Source organism: Pleurodeles waltl, chromosome 8, assembly GCF_031143425.1.
Source record: "Pleurodeles waltl isolate 20211129_DDA chromosome 8, aPleWal1.hap1.20221129, whole genome shotgun sequence".
NCBI lineage: Eukaryota > Metazoa > Chordata > Amphibia > Caudata > Salamandridae > Pleurodeles > Pleurodeles waltl.
In genome coordinates, this window is record NC_090447.1 from 258905857 (window position 1) to 258928589 (window position 22733).

General features: G+C 40.8%; 1 protein-coding gene across 3 annotated transcripts in view; it reads left to right on the top strand.

Moving 5' to 3' along the window:
- Positions 1-22733, top strand: part of SAMSN1 (SAM domain, SH3 domain and nuclear localization signals 1) — a 571601-nt gene that overhangs the window by 430361 nt on the left and 118507 nt on the right. For all 3 annotated transcript variants that reach the window (XM_069204115.1, XM_069204116.1, XM_069204117.1), the window contains 2 exons: positions 8805-8955; positions 14976-15127. In XM_069204115.1, coding sequence (XP_069060216.1) covers positions 8805-8955; positions 14976-15127 — 303 coding nt within the window. The remainder of the gene's footprint in view (positions 1-8804; positions 8956-14975; positions 15128-22733) is intronic.

A 22733-nucleotide genomic window follows, 5' to 3' on the forward strand; every position in this document is an offset into this window, starting at 1 on the left:
AGCCAGTCTTACACAATTTATCTGCTCTTCACCCTTGGATGTATTTTGAGGGGAATTCAGACTATCTAATCACTCATTTAACTGCTGTGCTGTTAATCCCTGTAATGAAATATTACTTGCGTTTGACAATGGCACCTGTTGTACCACTGCTCCCGGAGTTTGGGGTGTCAAAATCTTCAAGCTCTGACTTACACTCGGACTATTTAAGGCATCTGGAAGCGCGACAAGTGGACTAAGGTCCATTAATGGTATAGATCCATCAAAGGTCTGACCCATAGATGAAATCACCTGCACATGCTCTCTTACCCTCCCTCCTCACAAGGCTTTGTGACATTTCACCCTGTTCTCCTGCAATCGGCTTATTCTGAGCAAATAACGATACTGCTGGACCAACAGTAATCAGCAGCGATATTGCATCTGGTGCCGCTCTGACACTCGCATTTTGTGGAAGGGCTACTCCCATGCTCTGGTTCATCACTGGTGTCACATCTGACTGTGTCCCTGTCATTGGTGTGAACTTCGGCAAACCCTGTGGCTGTGCCTGAGGCAACAACATTGGAGTTGTCTCGATCTGAACTAACATCAGCCTCAGAACCACTTGCTCCCTAGGAACCACTAGGTTCGAGGAATTGGTACCTCTGGATAAATTCTCTGTACCGGTGGTGGGTGCATCTGCGCTTGGACTACTGATGTAGTCACTGCATTTGGAGTACTCTGTACTACCTCTTGTACCTGTCCATTATATGTTTGTACTTGTCCCACTGTCCCCGACACTTGAGCTGGGGCAGTTGGAGGAGAACTAGTTCTTGGACCCCCTTCATGTATCGCATATGGTGGAGGATGGTCCCTCAACACCTGTGTAATAAGATCCTCAACATCTGAATCTTCTTCTTCCACATAAGTCTTTCTCTTCTTCTTACCCCCTGACAAACTCTGATCACTCTTACTAGTATCCTCTTTTTCTTCTGATTCATCTTCCTCTGTCATAGCAGGAAACAACTTAAAACCTTGCAATGTCATCATTCTCCACTTCTTCTGTTCCCAATCCCATCTCGCCTCTGCTAAAGACTTCTCTACGTTCCTTATTCTCCTCTGCAATTTCATTTCTTGTTGATGTTTTGCTATGAGCTCCCAAACTGCTAATGCCTCAAACTGGGCTGGTCTCGAAAGTGGCTTTGTCTCATATAATGTCATTCGCAACTGATCCAAAATTCTCGAATTAAACGTTCCATGCTCTGGAAACGCTAAAGCTCCCTGTTTCTCTGTCAATTTGCACCACTGCTTTAACCAAAGACATGGCACAACACCTCGCTCCCCCATCACAATAAATGCTGTAGAATTTTCCGGTTGGGTACGCTCCCCCACTGTCACCTTAATGTAACGATCACCCTTCATGGCACTCCTGGACTTTTTGAAATACGTCTTCTTTCTCTGTTGTATTTATTCGATTCAATAAGTACAAATCCAACAATATGCCGAAGAAGATGCTTTTATCAAAGTTTTCAGCCGACACGTGTTTCATCCCATTCATGGGACTTCCTCAAGGCTAATTCTAATTGGGTAATGGACCAACAGAATTTGTGAGACACGTTTTAATATATGTTATTTTAGCACACTTGACCTGCCGCAGTGCACTTTAACCTAGATATATTTTATTTAGCTTTGCTTATTATTTTAACAATAGTCACATTTGCAGTCTTGTTTTATTTCTCTCTATCCAGCTGTTCTTTGCCTAGGCCAGCACTGCGTTCTTAAACAAGACATTTCTTTCACTCTGTGCTTTCTCAAGGCTGCAGTCAGATAGGTTGCCAGTAAACGTGGTTACGCTTTGTCTCTGGTATTCATAGAAACATACATATCCTTACGTAGGGACATTTTCTCAGAACATCAGCTGTTTTATTATGAAAACACTTCTCTGTCCCATACACATTAGAGGAAGAATCCAGCCAGATGACCACAACTGCATGCTGATTGCTGAACACTTTTCTACAGCTGATTATGCAGGCTTCAGGCCTTTTGCTCAGGTATGAGGGATGATGTCTTCCCAGGGGAACCTGGAGGGCAGAATTAGAGCTTAACATGTTGTGCTCTAACACAGCCTATGTAGGAATTATTTTAATGACTCTTGTGACAACATGGTAGCATTATTCTTATGCTTTACTCTCCTTGTCACAATTTTAATCCTGTCATGCTTTATCGTCCTGGTTATTGCAGTACATGCTTTATTATCTAAGATGAAGTTGCTTCATTAAAGCCTTATTGAAACTTATACTGCCTCTGTTTGTCCTTGTATATGTGAGACTAATGTAACTGAGAGAAACAGATGAGATCTGAGTGATCACGATTTCCCTGAGAAGTCAATTGTGTCATGCACTTGGCTGCCCAATCATCCCTGCTCTTGGGAAGAGATGAGGAACTGCTAGTTAGCCGGAGCAAAACCCGGATTATGCCGACAGGTGTCACCTGTAGTGGGTTAGACTCAGTCCCCCACCGTGCAGGCGATTCTGCCACTCAAATGCAGTAGTCTCATTAGATTAATGAGAGCCTACACAACAGGGGAATGTGAGAACAGGAGTTGTCTTGTTCCACTGGAATGAATTTGCCCACTGGGACTCAATTTTGTTTTTGTATACATTTTGATATATTGATATTTTGCTTTTATACTGCTTTATCTCTTTCTATTTAGTAGAATTCCATTATGAATGCACATTGGGTAGTGCACAAACTGCAAAGAATTTCATATATTTGACCTGTCTAGCATTTACGCCTTTCAAATGTGAAGAATGTTAGAGATATAAGCAATATTTCAAAGGATTGAAATCTTCATTCAAGTAACTGATTATGCCTATCAGGCAAAAACGGAATTTATCTTGATGGTGTGAACCCAATAATATAGACAATGTGTTTTTACTGCATTAATTCATGTGATATGTATTGCAATACAGGCATGGAGTATTACTTTAGTGTCAACCATAAGAATAAGTATGTACAACATAAATATGCCATCAAAGGGGCAGGCCCTTTTGATGTAAACAAAGTCGAGACGAAATATGTAACCAAAAATGTGTGCAATAAATATTTTGAAGATATCTGGACTCCATTGTTGTGCTGCATCTGGCATGAATAGTTATATATATACCTATATATAATCTGCTTCAGATACATTAATACACTAATATACATGTATACATGTACTCAGCACTGTAGAGCTGGATACAAACTAAAGTTTCATCACAAAAAATGTATTTCATACTATGGCTGAAGGCCTCATTCTGACCACTTGGATAATTTACTGGCATCATCATTTGGAGCATAGAACATAGTCTCTACATAACACTGTGAAGCAGTGACAGCATCAGAGCTTGGTACTATCTACAGATTTAGCATTATGTGCAAAGGAAATTATAATGAGCTGTACTTTTGACATTAAGGTCATACATGTATATATATTAGCTTTCCAACAGGTTTTTGATGGGTGGATGGTTATTTACTGTTCCTGATGTTGCTGGATCTGGCTCTCTCTGCAGGGTAACTCCTAAACTTTTTGCCGTTTACCTTCCACTTTTTGTTGAATTTGTTTTTGGTGGCCTTAGCCAATGATAAGGTGTGTGTGCTCCCTCCTTTAAACATGGTAAGATTGACTTACACCTGCTTGGCATATTTCATTTACTTACATGTCCCTTACAGAGAGGGATACCATATAACCATGACCTGTAAATTAAATGCAGCACTTACTGTGTAAACCACTTAAGTAGCACCTTAAAACATGTCCCAGGCCCACCATTGCAGCCTGAATGCAGTTTTCAACTGCCAAATTGACTTGGCAATTGAACTTGGCAATATAACCTCCCCTTGCAGATCATTAAACTTCCCTTTTTTACACATGTCATCCCTAGAGGAGGCCATAGGTAGCCCACAGAGCAGGATGTATTGTAACCAAAAGGCTAGCCATGCACTTTTAAGGTTTACTTGTCCTGGTAACGAAAAACTCCTAAAATAAGTTTTCATTACTGTGAGGCCTGCTTGTCACACAGGACAACACTGAGTTGCCTCATTATATTTAATAAGTGCTAACTTGTGATAGTGACCAGGTAAGTGTTTCATGTTTGACATCTGTGAAATTTTACTAAAAAATTACCCTTAATGGTAAAGTCAGATTTCTAAATTACAATTTTGAAAATGCCACTTTTAGAACATTTAAATTTTTCTGCCCCCAGCCTTTTGGTACCTGCAGCCTGTCATAGGTCATATGACTGGTTGTAATTTACAGACTTTGTGTATTCTTCTCAGACAGTCACGAAGTTGAGGGATTAGGTATGCCTGAATGGGTCATCTACTGGATGCGGGGGCCGAGCTGTGCACAGCACCACTTGCAGCTAAATAGGCTGTGCTCTGCCTGCACACAAAGGGCTTGTCACCTCCACATTGTCACTGCACCCAACTTGGAGCCAGGGCAGGGGAGCGAGGAAATTCTAAGCACTTCACAGAGAAACCTCTAGAAACTTCTCCCAACTTCAAAATAAGGACCAGATAGACAAATAGGGCCCTTGGACTTTCTGGATCTGCGGAACGACTCTCAGAGAGCGTCTTGCTGCTATGGCCCATTGTGTACTCCACAAGACTGTTTTGTTGCACCTGGAAGGACTGCTCAGCCGCCTGGAACGTGCCTTGAACCCTCAGAAGCCATGCCTGCTGTTTGTGCCATGCATCTTCCCCTGAACCAGGGATACTAGAGTGATTCCAAGTGCTAGTATGCTGACTTCCTGTTCAGAGCCACTGGACATAAAAGTCTTCCACCATCTTGAGTCCTCCCATGGACCCTGCTCAGGTGAGTCTTGAACCCAAAGTGGTGCCCCATCAGTCCTGGAAACTTGGTTGGGCTGTTAAATAAAGGGGCCCAAATAACCAAATCCAAAACTTGTAATTTAGAATTTTTTGGGTAAAAACTGCTCTGAGAATGGAGGGAAAAACAGGACCAGCTTGTTGAGCCACCCAAGGTGCAACACCGGTCAGACTGACTTTGCACCTGCTCCCACTATGTTCTCCTCTGCAGCAGCAAATCCAGTTCAGCAATCCTTGACCAAAGGGATACCTAGGGTCCTGTAACTTCCTTCCTCTACAGCCTCTTGCCTCGCCATGCTGGAGAGTGGGTAAAAGTGACTACGTCCAAACATAGAAATCTGCACCACGACTTCATCCAGAGGCTCTCACAACGACATTGCTCCCTTGTCGGACACCGCCTGCAGCCTTTCCCCACCTAATTTTACCTTCTCAGAGCATTTTTCTTGAAAGCTCTTCTAAGTCCGACGAGCCGCTTCTTGTATCCAAACCATGCTGTATCTCGGTCAGCAATGTTTTTCAACTTTGACCCAGCCTCGCACGACTAAATGTCCACGGCTGGTGCTTTAATCTTTTAGGCACTAGTTTTTACTAAAACTTAGAAAATTCATACCTCCAGTTCTACTGATTGGATTTCTGTAATTTTGGTGTCAAATAGGTGTTTAACATTTACTCTATGTTCCTAAATTTGGTGAGATGTTTGCTATGTTGGGTTTTCCTTTTGTTACTGTTTTTGTGATGCACACATACTTTACACATTGCCTCTAAATTAATCCTGACTGCTTTTTTTATCAAGTTACCTACGGTTGAGCACAGATTAATTTACACAATTTATGTGGTCCACCATGCCAAGGACTGTGGCTGTTGCTTAACCAGGGCTCACGCCCAAGGTCTACCAACAACCCAATTTCTTACAGGTGTTCTATGTAATTACTGCATTACTGTATTTGCAAGATTCTAAATGTGCCTATTTGACTCTGAATATGTCCATCACCTTCTCATAATGCCCTTGATACTGCCCAATATAGTGTAATTTTGGAATATTCCACTACACAAAATGTCCAAAATATTTTCGATTGGGCATATTTCTCAATTCTTCCTGATTTTTAACAGATGGAGGATGGTTCTCAAAACAATCTTCTGCTTATATCTTGAAAGGAATTGCATCCAAGCTATGCCTTTGGATAACAGTTTCACACTAGATATAGAAAAATAGTACTTTGCTTAATAAAAGCAATTTCACTGAACTTTTTTAAAAATTAAAACATTGTGCACACTGGTAATCAACACTCATTCATGGTCTTGACCCTTTTTCAATAACATACTATTTGTCACCAAATAAACCTTTTTATTTTTCTCTACACTTTGCCATGCAGATTTCTCTTCTCTGACTGCGGAGTCCCCATACGGGAAAGCAAAGGGAAAAATAACAAAAATTAGTTAACCCAAAATAAATATTACATGTATTTTCATGTTTATCATTAATGTAAATTCATTTTATATATTATTCCAAATGTAGAAGAACAGTTTAAAAAATGCTAGCAAACTGTTATCCTAATTTTGAAATATATCTTTGATCAAAAGAAATATACTCTATTACTTTATTTTGTAAATTATTTTCCTTAGTTTAACTTGAAAAATAAAATCCCACCTAAACAAATGTTATGCATTAATCATTAAATGTGATGCATGGCACTACTTATAATTATAATTGATTTAATGATATTTTAATGACATGTATTGTTACATTAATTTTAAATTCAAAATAGGGTATCCAAATATATTATACATAAATAATAAATATGCACTATTTCATATTTGTAACTTTAAATTAGTTTATGTTTTACCTATTTAAAGTAATTTAATGTAATACTATTTCCTATGGGGTTTTATTTTCATTTCCTACCTGCATTAGTTTCTGTGGGTGGGTGTTGCAATACCAGGTTCTTGTAATTCAGGAGTCAGCACAGCCTGTTATTGGATGATGAGACTTCTCTTGTTCATGTTTTAAATGGAGACACACTGAGGAGATGTTTCCGTTAAACCATGCAAGTGATTGTGGCTACCTGTAACAAGACAATGTGAAAAATATTTTTTGTCAATTTTCATTTTTGTGACTGGTCTGCATTTATTGGGAGAATGACAGTCAGTGTTCTAATCATTCTTAGAAAGGTCCTAGTTCATCATAAAGGTGGGTATGCTAGAGGAGGCTTAAACCTGGCTTGAGCCAGCTGTCTGGCTCTAGTTCTGTTCTCAATCCATTCTGAATGTCCCCTATTTCCTCTATAATTCAGTAGAGGAGGTGTTGACTAATAGGGCTGTGCTTGCATTTTTTATGAACCCCTGTGAAGTTAGTCAGTTGAGTTGGTCAGGAATATGCCACGGAGTGCTGTATAAGTAATCAAGTGATCTGAAATGGACGTTATGCTACTGATTATTCAAACAGTCTGCTGTGTGATCATATAATTTGAAAAATCACTAGCGTTACAGCCATTCTCAAGCACATTTAGAACACTCCACAGCGTCTTCACGATCAGCCCTTCTGAATACTCCTACAGTCCATTGTTGCATATATGACAGTGTGAGCTGTGTGTGAAAGTTTACGTGCATGTCACTTGTGTCTTAGTTAAGACTGGTATTCCTGTGGGATTTTTGAGACTACTGATGTTTATAACATGCATCGTTGACTTCACTGAGGTGTTGCACCTCTCCTGAAATCTGTCACTTTGTTAAGCGAGGAAAGCCGGTGTTATCAACATGAGTTGAGTGCACTGCCATATCTTAAATTTGTACTTTTAAAAAAAAGAAATCTTCCTGTGTCCTCTTGATTTGCATTTTTAACACAGTTTAAAATTAAAAAGTCCACAACCAAGTAAATGAAAAGCTTTGTTTTGTGGTCTTAAATGTGAGAGACTAGGTGAAATCCATCCAATGGTTTAGTTGTACGAAGAGTAACCAGGAAACTTGAAAATCCAGAAAACCCAGCTTCCCCAAATAACCAAATACTAAGTTTTTATTCAATATTAAACTTCAAAGTGCCTTCATTCCTTGATCATATTTGAAATAATTCAGTTCACAACATGCAGTGTGGAAAATGGTGTCTTGTACATGACTTTATAGAATATAATGTGTCTCTATCTATATATTCAACAAAGGGCATTTATAAAGGACACATGGCAATGATTTGTCTCTTTGTTTAATAATGGTTTTGTCATCAGGGCGGGGTTCTGTTCATTAATGTTTCTACTTTTTGTTAGAAATGATAAACTATAATAAATGCCACTCAATGAGTGATGTAATCTAATGTACTAATGTTAAATGCTTCCAAATGTTGACTGTTTTTGGAAGTTGGAAAAGTCTTTATCCCATTTTTTACTTGACGCCTGTTGCACGGCCTGTTGCACTATTTACATACTAAATAGGTTGATTACTTGACTTGTGCTTGCTCTTAAGGCCAAGCTAGCCTCTTGGCTTTGGCTCAGCTCTGCCTATTAATTTGCTGGTTTGCCCATCACTAGTTAAGAAGCAAAATATTCTTAAGTCTTGCCAGTATTGCATCCTGGGTATTTTGTTACTAGAAGCTGTAGTGCACAACCAAGTCAAACTATACAATCTGTTGTTTAATATAACATAATTGTAAATCACTACATATTCAGAATCCATACTCGCAACTCATCAAGTTGGAATAAAGCTTTTATCTTCACTATAAGGCCAAACATAATCTACTGGTAAAATATTTCCTGCTGTTCAAGGTGAGTCATCCATTATTGCACAGTTAATCTCAGAAATCCAGTGGTGGGTAGTAACGTGTAACACTTTTTGATTGACATTTATTTTGCCAAACGTTCCAGTTTTATTCAACCAAATTTGCACTCCTGACAGAGCTATTCAATTAATTCAATGCTTAAATTTAGAGTATTTTTTTTTTAAATGAATATTTCTCATAGTGTGATTCTCGGTTTCAGAAAGAAGATGATGGTGGAGACGGAGATGGAGAGACACACTCTTACAGAAATAGTTACCCTGGAGGCACACTGCAAGCAGAGAAAATTTCTCTGAAAGGCAGTGATTCCAGTGAAAGCCTGTACAGTCTTAATAGTGGACAAAGCTCATCCAGTGAGTACCATCATTCTGGAAGACCCGACAAGCTCGAGTGTGTGGTTGTTTATATACAGATGTATAAACGAATGAGGCATTTATTAGATTGCATGCTTTAATTTGTTTGTAATACATAAAGAAGAATCCAAGTGATTTAAGTCAAGAAAATATGATGCGATATATAGACAAGGAATGGTCTAGTAACAGCAATTACCTAATTAAGTGGTCTGTGTAATTTATCTAGTGTGCCAAGTTCAGTATTGACGGTAAACACTCTTGAGATCCTGTTCAAGACTCGCCTCAACAAGAGAGATCTATGGCTACTATTAGGAATAGTGCTCCTACACGACCTTACAAGAGAGACAGCAAGATTGCTCCAATTTCTGATGAATTGCAGCATATACTTTTTGGTTCACCCTACAATGTTAATAAGTTTGGAGGAGAGGAACACTCCCCATGCTGAACATGAGTGTGTGCTGATGCATAACCAAGGCTGCTGTGGTACCTGACATCTTACATTTGTCTATTCATTGACTAGCATTGGCTCAACTTGTATCTATGAAATGAAATGTGCACTGTTTGACAGTTCTCCCAAGCCAACTGCCTTATCGGAGCAGAAGGATGTAATTGTCATTTTACATTTCCTGATCAACGATATTATTATTGAGCTGGGAAAGCAATGTTATTTTAATCTGGCCCTAATTGCCCATAGGGCAGGGTACATAGTTTTCAAAAAGTAAAATATGGATATTTAATGTTAACACGCCCTGGCAGTGAAAATCCTCCAAAGTCATGTTTTCACTGTGGAAAGGCTGGCTCTCCCATAGGTTAAAACTGGTCTACACTATTACCTTTAATAAGTGCTAATTTGCATTTGAGAGTAGCTAGAAAAGTGTTTCTAGGATTCACTTTAATAGTAATTTCAAATATAACTTAATCAAGTCAGATTTTATATTACTCTTTTGCAAATGACATTTTAAGAAAGTTGTAATTTTCCTGTCTAAAACCTAAAGTCTTTTCTGTTAATGTTCAGCTCTTATTTTAACCCTGATGGTTCCCCTGTGGTGTGGTGCCTATGCCTCCCAGAGTGTGGACAAAGGGCTCTGTACTGGGAAGAAGGACTCCTCCCTTGACAGGGTGGCCTGGGTGCTGTACCTAGCCCCTCCCTGAGGTTCGAAGCACTGGTAGTTGAAGCTCATGCCTTGGCCCTTTGTCTCTCTAGGCAGAATGGCTTCCAAACCCAGTGAAGGTTGAGGAACTGAGCAGAACTAGTTTAGGGTATGGGCAAAGGCTTGTCCTTCACAGCTGGCACTGCACTTTGAAGTCTGTGAAGAATCAGAAGGACTGCACTGCTGTTTGAAGAACCTAAAGGAAGACTGGGCTTGCTTGCCTTGAACCCAAGACTCCATATGGATTCAGCTAGCTGACCTGTTTGAGCTACAGGACACCACATGTTTTCAGAGGCCCTTTCCCTGCAGCCACTCAGCCGACCAGTATCAACTGGACCAGCCCTGGACCTCACTGCTGGCATCTGTTGGAGTGAGTCCTACCATTCAAGTGGTGGCCCGCAGGTCCTGAACCCTTGGCTAGTGTTACAGTGTACACCTCCTGTCCCCAAACTGTAAAAGTGGGCTTAGGAACATTTTGCCAACTTCCTGCCTGGGGAACAGTCAGAGACCAGAAACACTGCAGTTATTGAGGTCAAATCGCCGGTTAGCCTCACCTTGCTGGTTTTCCCTGCTAGGTCTGAATGTGGAGTGCACCACCAGGTCTGACACCAAGCAGCAACCCATCCACATTAAGGGCTTCCTAGGCACAGACTTTGCTCACTCACAGCTTTTCTGCCTTTATCAGTGACTGGAATAGGACCCCTCTCTTCAGCAAACTGCTGCCGTTAAACCCTGCATTGGATCAAGCTTGCAGCTAGCCCCATCAACAACTCATCAATTAGCACTCTTTCTCCATAAAGGTTTGTAAGTCAGAAGGTAACTTTACCACAGAGACAAACCTGATCCCTGTGTCTGACCAATGCTCCATTACTGTTGGCCTTAACTTTTGACTTTGACCAAGTCTAGTGCAACTAGATAACCACAGTTGGCAGTTTGAGCTTTTTTGGAGTTATTTTCAATTCAAAATTTAAAAATTCATATCTACAGTTCTTCCTGGATTTTAGTCATTTTAGTGTCAACTTATTTATTAAAATATTTTCTATTTTCCGTAATTGGTTTGGGATTTTTCTTGTGTTGTGTTTTCACTTTATTACTGTTAGAGAGCAGCGTAAATACACATTGACTCTAAGTTAAGCCTGGCTGCTTTTGTACCAAGCAACCAAAGGGTTAAGCACAGGTTGATTCAGAGGCTTTTGTGATTCACCCTGACAAGTACTGTGACCATTATGTGAGGTGGGTTCTCACACTATTGAAGTAGTACTCCAATTTCCTAGAGTAAACATGTTTATGAAGCAAGATATGTTTATTGTTAACTAGAAAATGAAATCCTACAAGTTTCCAAAACACCCAGTTCATTTATGATTACATTCTGTTGATATGTATTTTTCTTATGTCTCAGGGTGCTATTGAATTTGTGACCTTTCGCTAAATATGTCACTAGTTTTACCCTTAATTGCCAAGCTCATGAAGATTTAAACTAAGTTGTTTTACAGATGTTTCTGATTCATTAATTTAGTTATTTTTATTTTTTTATTCCTTATCACTTCCATTCTGAATAAAATTACAGTTCACTATGATGGTCATTGGCCTTTTGCCATCTATGTTTTTGTAAACAAAAGTGTGATATCTATTTACTGACAAATACTACAAATGCATCTTCATAATTATTGAGGCATATGTAGTGATGTTTGGATAATTTAAAGTATCTTATTTTATTTCATACTACACTGTGGAACTCTTAAACTGTATACAGTTTCTATCTATGGTACTTTAATCGTGTTTCTTAGTAGTGCTCTTGATAGTTGTGTTATTGAACAACAGTTGGTCTAATTAAACTTTCTTTTCAGAACTGCATTTTTGTAGTTGATTGTAAGTATGTAAGTGGTCAAAATGTATCTGAGATGTGAAAATTACAACATGCACATGAATCAAGAAAACCCCATAGGATTGTTACTTGCTAAATCTCATTTATTCCAGAGAGTATGCATATGCCCCTAAAAACACCCAAATCCTATCTTATTGTGTCTACCAGTCCAGTGGGCAGATACAAACTAACTTTTCAATTAGCATCCATGTTGTATTTGAGCCGTATACTTTCTAATTGTGTTGAATTAAATAGTATTCAAGTAAAATATTACCTATTGGAAGGGGCAAGAGACAAGGGCAATAGACCTAACTTGTAAAGGTGACCAAGCAAACAAGGGAAATAAATATTTCAGGAATCTTAAATTCACTCTCATTACATAGATTTCTCTCAGTTTAGTTACATTCCTATTGAAAAAAATAATGTCCTTCAAATTACATTCCTTCTTAAAAAACATAGAATTTCTCAATATAAGCACTATCATTCTTTGTGAGGTTGTTCTGTTGTTTGTCTTCTCTTCTTAGGCTTTCGCTGAGATTCTCCAGAGACTATTTTGGTGTAGGAGAAATCTTCTGTTTCTTTTTATCTCCACAGCAGCAAGTGGTGTGGTCGTAAAATATAACTGACCATACAGGTTTACCTATGAGGTGTTAACTCCAATCAGTAAGGTCAAAACTCAAACTATATTAGGCCTCTGATAAAAACAATCCTTTGTGCAAATAAGTGCAGGAACACAGGCCCATATTTATACTTTTTGACGCAAAACTGCGCTAACGCAGTTTTGCGTCCAAAAAATTAGCGCCGGCTAACGCCATTCTGAAGCGCCATGCGGGCGCCGTATTTATTGAATGACTTTAGCCGGCGTTAGCCGCCGGCGCCGTCTGGTGTGCGTTAAAAAAAATTACGTACACCAGGCAGCGCCGGCGTAGGGGAAAATGGAGCTTGGGCGTCAAGAAATGGGGCAAGTCAGGTTGAGGCAATTTTTGCACCTCAACCCGATTTGCGCCATTTTTTTTTCACTCCCAACCCCCATAGAAATGACTCCTGTCTTAGCAAAGACAGGAGTCATGCCCCCTTGCCCAATGGCCATGCCCAGGGGACTTCTGTCCCCTGGGCATGGTCATTGGGCATAGTGGCATGTAGGGGGCCACAAATCAGGCCCCCCTATGCCACAAAAAAAAATCAAAAAAATACTTACCTGAACTTACCTTAATGTCCCTGGGATGGGTCCCTCCAGCCTTGGGTGTCCTCCTGGGGTGGGCAAGGGTGACAGGGGGGGATCCCTGGGGGCATGGGAGGGCACCTCTGGGCTCCTTCAGAGCCCACAGGTCCCTTAACGCCTGCCTTTTGCAGGCGCTAAAAAACGGCGCAAAAGCGAGCGTACGTCATTTTTTTTGACCCGCCCACTCCCGGGCGTGATTTTTGCCTGGGAGTATAAATCCGACGCACATTCCTCGGAGTCGATTTTTTAGACGGGAACGCCTACCTTGCATCTCATTAACGCAAAGTAGGTGTCCACGCTAAAAAATGACGCTAACTCCATGGACTTTGGCGCTAGACGCGTCTAACGCCAAAGTATAAATATGGAGTTAGTTTTGCGTCGAAATTGCGCCAAAAAAACCGACACAATTCCGGCGCAAACGGAGTATAAATATGCCCCACAGTATTTAACACATTTTAAAAAACAGTACTAAACCGGTTAGCTTCATAATTAAACAGTTTGCTAAATTGTGGCTAAAATGAGCTGTGCGCAGGTAAGTCTACGACATTATCTAAAGATAAATCTAAGAAGAATTAAAATACTTAGGGGCATATTTATACTCCGTTTGCGCCGGAATTGCGTTGTTTTTTTTGGCGCAATTTCGACGCAAAACTAACTCCATATTTATACTTTGGCGTTATACGCGTCTAGCGCCAAAGTCTATGGAGTTAGCGTAATTTTTTAGCGTGGACACCTACTTTGTGTTAATGAGATGCAAGGTAGGCATTCCCGTCTAAAAAATCGACTCCGAGGAATGTGCGTCGGATTTATACTCCCGGGCAAAAATCACGCCCGGGAGTGGGCGGGTCAAAAAAAATGACGTACGGCCGCTTTTGCGCCGTTTTTTAGCGCCTGCAAAAGGCAGGCGTTAAGGGACCTGTGGGCTCTGAAGGAGCCCAGAGGTGCCCTCCCATGCCCCCAGGGACCCCCCCTGTCACCCTTGCCCACCCCAGGAGGACACCCAAGGCTGGAGGGACCCATCCCAGGGACATTAAGGTAAGTTCAGGTAAGTATTTTTTTTATTTTTTTTTGTGGCATAGGGGGGCCTGATTTGTGCCCCCCTACATGCCACTATGCCCAATGACCATGCCCAGGGGACAGAAGTCCCCTGGGCATGGCCATTGGGCAAGGGGGCATGACTCCTGTCTTTGCTAAGACAGGAGTCATTTCTATGGGAGTTGGGAGAGAAAAAAAAATGGCGCAAATCGGGTTGAGGTGCAAAAATTGTCTCAACCTGACTTGCCCCATTTCTTGACGCCCAAGCTCCATTTTCCCCTACGCCGGCGCTGCCTGGTGTACGTCGTTTTTTTTAACGCACACCAGATGGCGCCGGCGGCTAACGCCGGCTAACGTCATTGAATAAATACGGCGCCCGCATGGCGCTTCAGAATGGCGTTAGCCGGCGCTAATTTTTTTGACGCAAAACTGCGTTAGCGCAGTTTTGCGTCAAAAAGTATAAATATGGGCCTTAGATTTTCATTATTACAGTATGCATTTGTCAAAGAGGAAATCGCCCAGCCCCCTGCCAGTTAATAAATTCAGATGAGATCCCATTGAAGATGTTTCAATAAACCATCTGAGGTGCCCTTTGTTTATAAGGCTGACAAATTTGATTGTGGGTGTCTTGGCTATTTCTACAGAAAAGGCAAATGGAAGATTTTAGGATTAATTTACATTTATTCATGCAGATAGCAAGGTTATTTTGTACAGTAAAATGCCATATGTTTGTTGTTTCTTCAACAAGGTGGAGTGACAAGTTACTCAGATGGAACAAGCAATCGGGACAGTTTCAGGCTTGATGAGGATGTTCCTTATACTGGACCATTCTGTGGTAGAGCCAAAGTTCACACAGATTTCACACCTAGCCCTTATGACACTGACTCACTCAAAATCAAGGTGAGGGGATTGTTAATATTTTTCCTGAATTCACAAAAACAGTTGTCAGAGCTATCTATTCAGCTGTAAGAATTATGTAGCAATGGAAGGAAGCTTCAACAAGTTTTCTAAGATGGTATTCAAAATATTTGCTGTTGGAAGTATTTACATTTGAACATAAAAAATGACCACTATTTATATTACTTTCAATACTCAGTGCCTTAATTGGAGCTTAGGGGAAGTGATGTTCCTCTGTAATTATTTGTCTACACTAGAAATGAGAAGTAATTTATGCATTTTTGTGTAGTTTACCTGTTATACCATATCTGCTTTATATGCGTATGAGAGGAATTCCCTTTTATTACTTGATATATACCATGTTGAAAGATTCTCATTCAAAAATATTATTAAATATAGTGCATCATGACATACAGAATAATCCTCTTTAATTATTTGATATGTACCATATTGGAAGATTCTCATTTGAAAATATTATAATATAGAGTGCAACATAACATACAGAATAATTCCCTTTAAGTATTTGATATATACCATGCTGAACGTTTCACAGAATTTAAAATATCATACCATACAGTTCTGAATTTCAAACCAGCTGATTTAATTCCCCACAAGGCAATTATTTTTTGGAAAAGTCCATCTCATATCTGAACAAAGGAAAAGCAGGCAATTAAAACTTAAATAAATATGACATCCTAGGAACATTATAGTTAAATGGCAGAGGCTAGTTTGCCATTGTCATAATTTCCTTCCTGGTGAATGCACAATTAATTCTTCCTTACACTTCAGTCTAAATGTACCACATTCCCAAGCCAGGTATTAAATATAACTCCAATCTTCTCAATTCCCACACGCCTATTATTCTCTTCATGTTTTCTTAAAACTCTATCAATTCCAAAATATTGAACCTAGAGCCAGGCTAGTATGTTTTGGTATACATTTCTTTGTAGGAAACAAAGTGCTGGATGGAATTACACCAAATCTGGCAGAAAGCTAGCTCTTGGTCCAGAAAGGGTGCTTTTTGAGGTTAGGTGTAAACCCATTCAGTAGTTTTGTAGTTTTTAAAGGAAAAAGAAATACAGATATCTAGGGACATGGATCCTCTGTAGATCCCACAGTCCTCTTGCTATTATCTGATTGGCTGCCAAAACTTCAAATAGGAAGGGTTGGCAGCCATTTTGAGTCTTGGACTCAAAAGAGTCCCAGAAAAAAAGTAAAAATAAAGAAAAAGGGGCAGGATAAGAATGCCTAGACCCCCCAAGCCCTGGTGCTGCCCCCCCAAAGCACCCTGCCAGAGCAAAATAATATTTTATTTCATTTTTTCTTGGAAACTCTCGGATCTGCCAAGAAATGAAGAATAAAGCCTGCACTTGTTTTTTAAGATCCTCCCGGTGGGGTACGTCCCGGGGGCATGCTGGGTATTAAAAAAAGTGATGAGGGGCCCACACGGCTCCCCTCCTCAGACTATTTTGAGCCCTGGGGAGCAGCACCTTCCCAGGGCTTTATGTTTATATTGGTAGAGGGCTGCACTGACCCCTCCATAGGCTCCTCGGAGACCTCAGGACTACCACCTAGCCTGGGCTTTTCATAAAAAAATGGAGGGGGACTATGCAGACCCCCTTCTGTTCCTGGGGGTAGCCCCCGGGGTCACCACCTCCCTTGGCATACTTGATTTATTAGAGGGGTGGCCCCTCATAGCCCTATAGGGCCCGCAAACCACCACCTCCCCAGGGCCAGAAATGAAAATTAAGGGGGGGCCTCCTTGGCAATATGCAGCCCTGGGGACCACCACCTCCACGGGGCAACCCATACAAACTGAAAGGGGGGGGCAAGTGGCCCCAACCTGGAGCCATCAATGGTCCTGGGGACCACCACCCCTCAGGGTGGGCACCTCGAGAGATAGGGAGTTTGCCTCCCTATCTCTCTAGGTGCCCAACCTCGGGAGATAGCAGTTTGCTTTCACTTGGTGGGAGGTTTGACAGCTCCCACCAGGTGAGAGCAAACTGTAAGTCCGCTCCCAGTGGGCGGGAGCAGGAAAACTGCGTCATCAACCTTTCATCTATTTTCCTGCCCACTGTCAAGCAGGCAAGAAAACAGATGAAAGGATTGCTTCCACACCCAGGAAGCAGGATCTTTAGCTGCTCCCTGTGCACGGGAGCAATGCAGGTGGGACCTTGGTCCCGTCACATTAACATTAATGGTATGCAACTTCTTATTGCCTTTTATTAGGATGATGGAGTTGTTGGAGCGCGTTTTCTGCTGATTTTGGAGATGCATTCTTGAAGCATAGGAACATGAGCACATCACCACCAAACAAAGAAGCACTTATTGCATTTAATTAAGAGGAAGTGCCCCGGTTTGGTGGAGATGCAACTCTTTGTAGTCTTGTTGTCTTCTGCACACCAGGGTTCATGTTATCAGTATGAAGATGCTCGAGGGACAATCACATTGCCAAAATTACGGACACACAAGGTCACTGGAGACATTACCTAGGGGGCATTAATGCAGCTGTAGTGCAGAATATACACAATACATTTACAGAACGAGGTAACACTTACTAATTAGCCAGTAGAAAGTACTCCAGTTGAGTGGACATTTTGCACAAAACTGTGGCTTCTTCTTGGATAAATAGGGAGGTCACAATGCATTCTGGAACCGATGCTCATTTCGAAGAAATTATATCACAACCCCCCTAGGGTGCCTAGGAGGGTTTGGCTGCAAGCCCTGCAGCCAGTCCCCGCCATGCAGGGCTAAAGACTGTGCATGCCGCAGGGTCAGATGAATGTGGGGCATTGGCCGCGGGCCTAACAACCAACCCTCGCTACACAAGGCTGAAGGCCGTATGATGCATGGAGTTCGATACCTATGGGAAGTTGGCCACAGGGCCTGGACATGGGGTGGCGTCACACCCTCGCCAGGCACAGCTCACAGCTCCACATAATACATCATTGATGACATCTTCTGTGGCATCATTGATATAATCACTGAAATATTTGCTATAAAATTATTGATGATAAAACTATGCATGGTGGGGCATGAGTTATAGTTACTTGAAACAACTAACTATAACATCTGAATGTCTATGGTTATGTGTGTATACATTCAGAACTTAACTATAAATGTGTAACCTTTGTTTTTTGGTGAATATATATGTTTTCACTAAAAAAACAAAGGTTAAAGTAACATTATAGTTAGGTGACTATATCAGTAACAACATTAACATTTAGAAGTTTAAACTAAAAAAAAAAAACAGAGCCATGCATTGTTTATGACCTCACATATTACATCACTCATGCCATGTTCTATGGCATCATTTATGACATCACTGATGACATCTCAAATGACTCCTTCCTCTGGGGCCATACCAAGAAAAAAGGGGACCTCATTAGGCCCTGGTGATCCCATCCCAGAGGGCCTTATTTCTTTTAAAGGGGAGAGGGTTCCAAATGGCCCTCCTTCCTGAGCCTCATTAGGCCCTGGGGACCCCATCCCCAAGGGGCTTAAGCATATATATATATATATATATATATATATATATATATATATATATATATATATATATGTTTATATATATATATATATATATTTTTTTTTTTTATCATAGTGGCATATTTTGTCAAGCTTTTTCATTGCTTTTTTCCATACTTCTGTGTGCAATTCATCACTGCTCTTTTACAGCTCTCAGGGTGCCCCTATTGCAGTACAAAGTTTTTTATCACAGTTCAAAAATTGACTTTCAAAATTGTAGAAAGAAGTAAATCACTTTCATCAACCAATCCGATCTGGCAAAAAACATCAATGTGATTGACAGGATTCACAATTTTCAGACTTGTGATTTTAAATGTCAGGAATGTACAAAAGTGCTAAGTTTTACAGTCCACCTGGCTCCTTTTTAAGATGTATGTATATCCAAAACACTTGAATGGTTTTACAGCATAAATCAGTTTTGCGGTTTTTGATGTAGGTGCAAGAAAGATTTTCTATGGGGGCTAAAATGTGAATACTTATCCTTTTTAATCCTTACCTTAATTTATGTCATGGTGGGCATTAGCTGACTATGGTAGAGATTATCAAATGTGATGCTAATGTTATAGGCAAATCAATTAAAAGTGCAGCTGAACCATAACTGCAAAGGGGTGACTGCACTGTGTTTCATGTAGGGCGTGGGGTTGGATGTGATGCTGTGTGGGGTTGGTCCAGACACTGCGTCTAACCCCCAAGAGGCTCTATTGGCTTTATCAAGATTAGCACATCAGCATGTATAAAGCAGACATATTAGCTTTGTCTAAAAGTCAGTCACCAATAACTATATTTAAATGTATACTTCATAAATGTACCTACTGCAGTGTTTTATAAAAGTGATTGTTAAAACATATTTTCAATAAAGCATTATTAAAAAAAAACATTAAACATGTCTCTGAGCCACGTTTTAACATTTTTCTGGCCACAAAGTGTGGAGCCATAGAGCCAACCACAAGGGGATTCTAGCATACAGCTTCAACTTGGAGTGCTTTAAAAATAAGGTACGCTCTCCTGGTGTCAAGGATTTAATAACCCACGAGGCTTACTGTGTTTTTTTATGTTACTATTATTGGGGGGCCACTACATTCCACGCAGCCCTCCACAACATTTAAAAAAACTTTGTGGTGCCCCTACTTGGTGGTGCCTCTGTGCCTTCTTGGGGCACCAGCAGGATCAAAAGAATTTAACTAACATTCTCTTGCATTATGGGGTGCAGTGAATAATAAATGAGCAGCTCCCGCTGTCTATTTTGCTTTCTTTTTTTTTGTAGTTTTTTTGATGGGTTCCCCAGTGCCCATGTGGGGTACCCACAATTTTGGCATCATTGAGGGCACTTCAGAGCTCTGTTGCCCCAGCAGCCACTTCTGGCATCCAAGCCAGCTCCTATGCCGGGTGCCGGCAGGGGTCGGCATTTTGTTTTACAGTGGGTGCCCACAAAGGTCACCCAAAATATTGCACCTTTGGGGGGCATCAAGGCCCCCACTATGCCTGGTGGCTCCTCAGCCCGTACATATACTGGGTGCTGGCAGAAGCAGGCTTTTTTTTTTTTTACAGTGGGTGCCCGGTGTCCACTTGGGGCATCCACAACATTGGCATGATTGAATGATTTGGGGAGGATGATCTAATGCCTCCTTGTGCCTCGGTGTGTCAGTGTATGCCTTAGAGTGTGTCAGGGTGTATTAGTGTATACATCACTGTGCACATGGGTGTGTCAGTGTATGCATCAGCGTGTGCCTGGGTGTGTCAATGTGTGCCTGGGTGTGATAGTGTATGCATTAGTATGTGCCTAGGATTGTTAGTGTGTACATCAGTGTATACATGGATCTGATAATGTATGCACCAGCCTGGGTGTGTCAGCGTATGCATCAGTGTGTGGATGGGTGTGTCAGTGTATGCATCAGTGTGTGCCTGGATGTGTTACTGTATGCATCTCTGTGGGCCTGGATATTTTAGTGTATGTATCAGTGTGTGCCTAGATGTGTTAGTGTATGTATCAGTGTGTGACTGGGTGTGTCAGTGTGTGCATCTGTGTGCCTGGGAGTGTCTGTGTATGCATCAGTGTGTACATGGGTGTGTCAGTTTATGCATTAGTGTGTGCCTGGATGTTTTAGTGTATGCATCAGTGTGTGCCTGGGCGTGTCAGTATATGCATCAGTATGTTCCTGGTTGTGTTAGAGTATGCATCAGTGTTTGCCTGGCTGTCTCAATGTATGCATCAGTGTGTGTTTGGGTATTTTAGTATATGCATCAGTTTATACATGCGTGAGTCAGTGAATACATAAGTGTGATCTTAGGTGTGTTAACATATGCATCAATGTGGGCTAGGCTGTGTCGGTGTATGCATCAGTGTGTGCATGGCTGTGTTAATGCAAGCATCAGTGTGTCCCTGGCTTTGCCAGTGTATGTATCAGTGTGTGCCTGTGTGTGTTAGTGTATGCATCAGTGTAGATATGGGTGTGTCAGTGTATTGATCAGTGTGTGCATGGGTGTGTTAGTTTACGCATCAGTGTGTACATGAGTGTGTCAATGCATGCATCAGTGTGTGCCTGGCCGTATCAGTGTATGCATCATTGTGTGCCTGGACGTCTTAGTGTATGAATCACTGTGTGCCTGGTTGTGTCAGTGTATGTATCAGAGTGTGCCTGGGTTTGTTTGTGTATGCATCAGTGTATATATGTATGTGTTGGTGTATTGATCAGTGTGTACTTTGGTGTGTTAGTGTATGCATCAGTGTATGTGTTAGAGTGTCTCAGGGTGTGTTAGCGTCTGAATCACTGTGTGCATGAGTGTGTCATTGTATGTGTCAGTGTGTGCCTGGGTGTGATAGTTTATGCACCAGTGTGTGCCTAGGTGTGGTAGTGTATGCTATGTATATACATTGGTTTGATATTGTATGCATCATTGTGCACCTGAGTGTGTCAGTGTATGTATCAGAGTGTGTCAGGATGTGTTAGCATATGCATCACTGTGTACATGGCTGTGTCACTGTATGCATCAGTGTGTGACTGGATGTGTTAGTGTGTCAGTGTGTGCCTGGGTGTGTTAGTGGTTGCATCAGTGTGTACTTGGGTATGTCAGTGTATTCAAAAGTGTGTGCCTCAATGTGTTAGTGTATGCATCAGTGTGTGCTTGGGTGTGATAGTGTATGCATCAGTGTGTGCATAGGTGTGTCAGTGTATGTATCAGTGCGCACTTGGGTGTGTCAGTGTATGCATGAATGTGTGCAAGGGTGTGTCAGTGTATGCATTAGTGTGTGCCTGGGAGTGTCAGTGTGTGCATCAGTGCGTGCCTGGATGTTTCAGTGTATGCATCAGTGTGTCCCTGAATCTGTCAGTGTATGCATCAGTGTGTGAGACGTAATTATTTACCTACTTTACCACATTAAATAGCTCCTTTAATCTGTGTTGAAAGAGAAAAAATATAAATAAAAGTTAAAGTTTCATGTTAATAAGTTATTATTAAAACTTGCCAAGCTATAGTAAAAAAATATAATTGGTAATAGCAAGGCACAAGAAATGTATACTTCTGTATAACAATTACAAACATTCCCTTGTCCACTTTTCTCAGTTTCTATACTTTTGTACTATAAACTAAGTACATATAGATACTCATCCTTGAACAGTGGTGGGGGGGTAAAAACAGTCATATGGACTTAAAAAAAACATAACTACATAGCCCGTTATTAACATTACTATGTATGACACAACAAATATTAAACAAACTCTTTTAGCAATACGTCTCAAATTATATAAAGAATATTGTACCTTTAAAATATAATTAATGTGTATGATTCAAGGTCATCATAAAAAAGGCACCTAACGACATCACCCTTGGTAGGCCGCATGATGTCATAAAGTACAGTAATCCATTAAAAAGAAGTAGAGTATATCTGTGGTATTGTTATTTTAATTATTTTCCAGCTCTTCTTGAAACAAACGTTTAGATGTGTTGCTCTGTATCTTCTGTAGATGTTTGTTCTAGTTCAAAGTTTCTGATCTCCATTTCCAGTTTATTATTATGTCTGGGGTTTCCATCCAAGAATAAGAAGATTTGAAGATTTACAATCCCTTAGAAAGGCATCACCCTG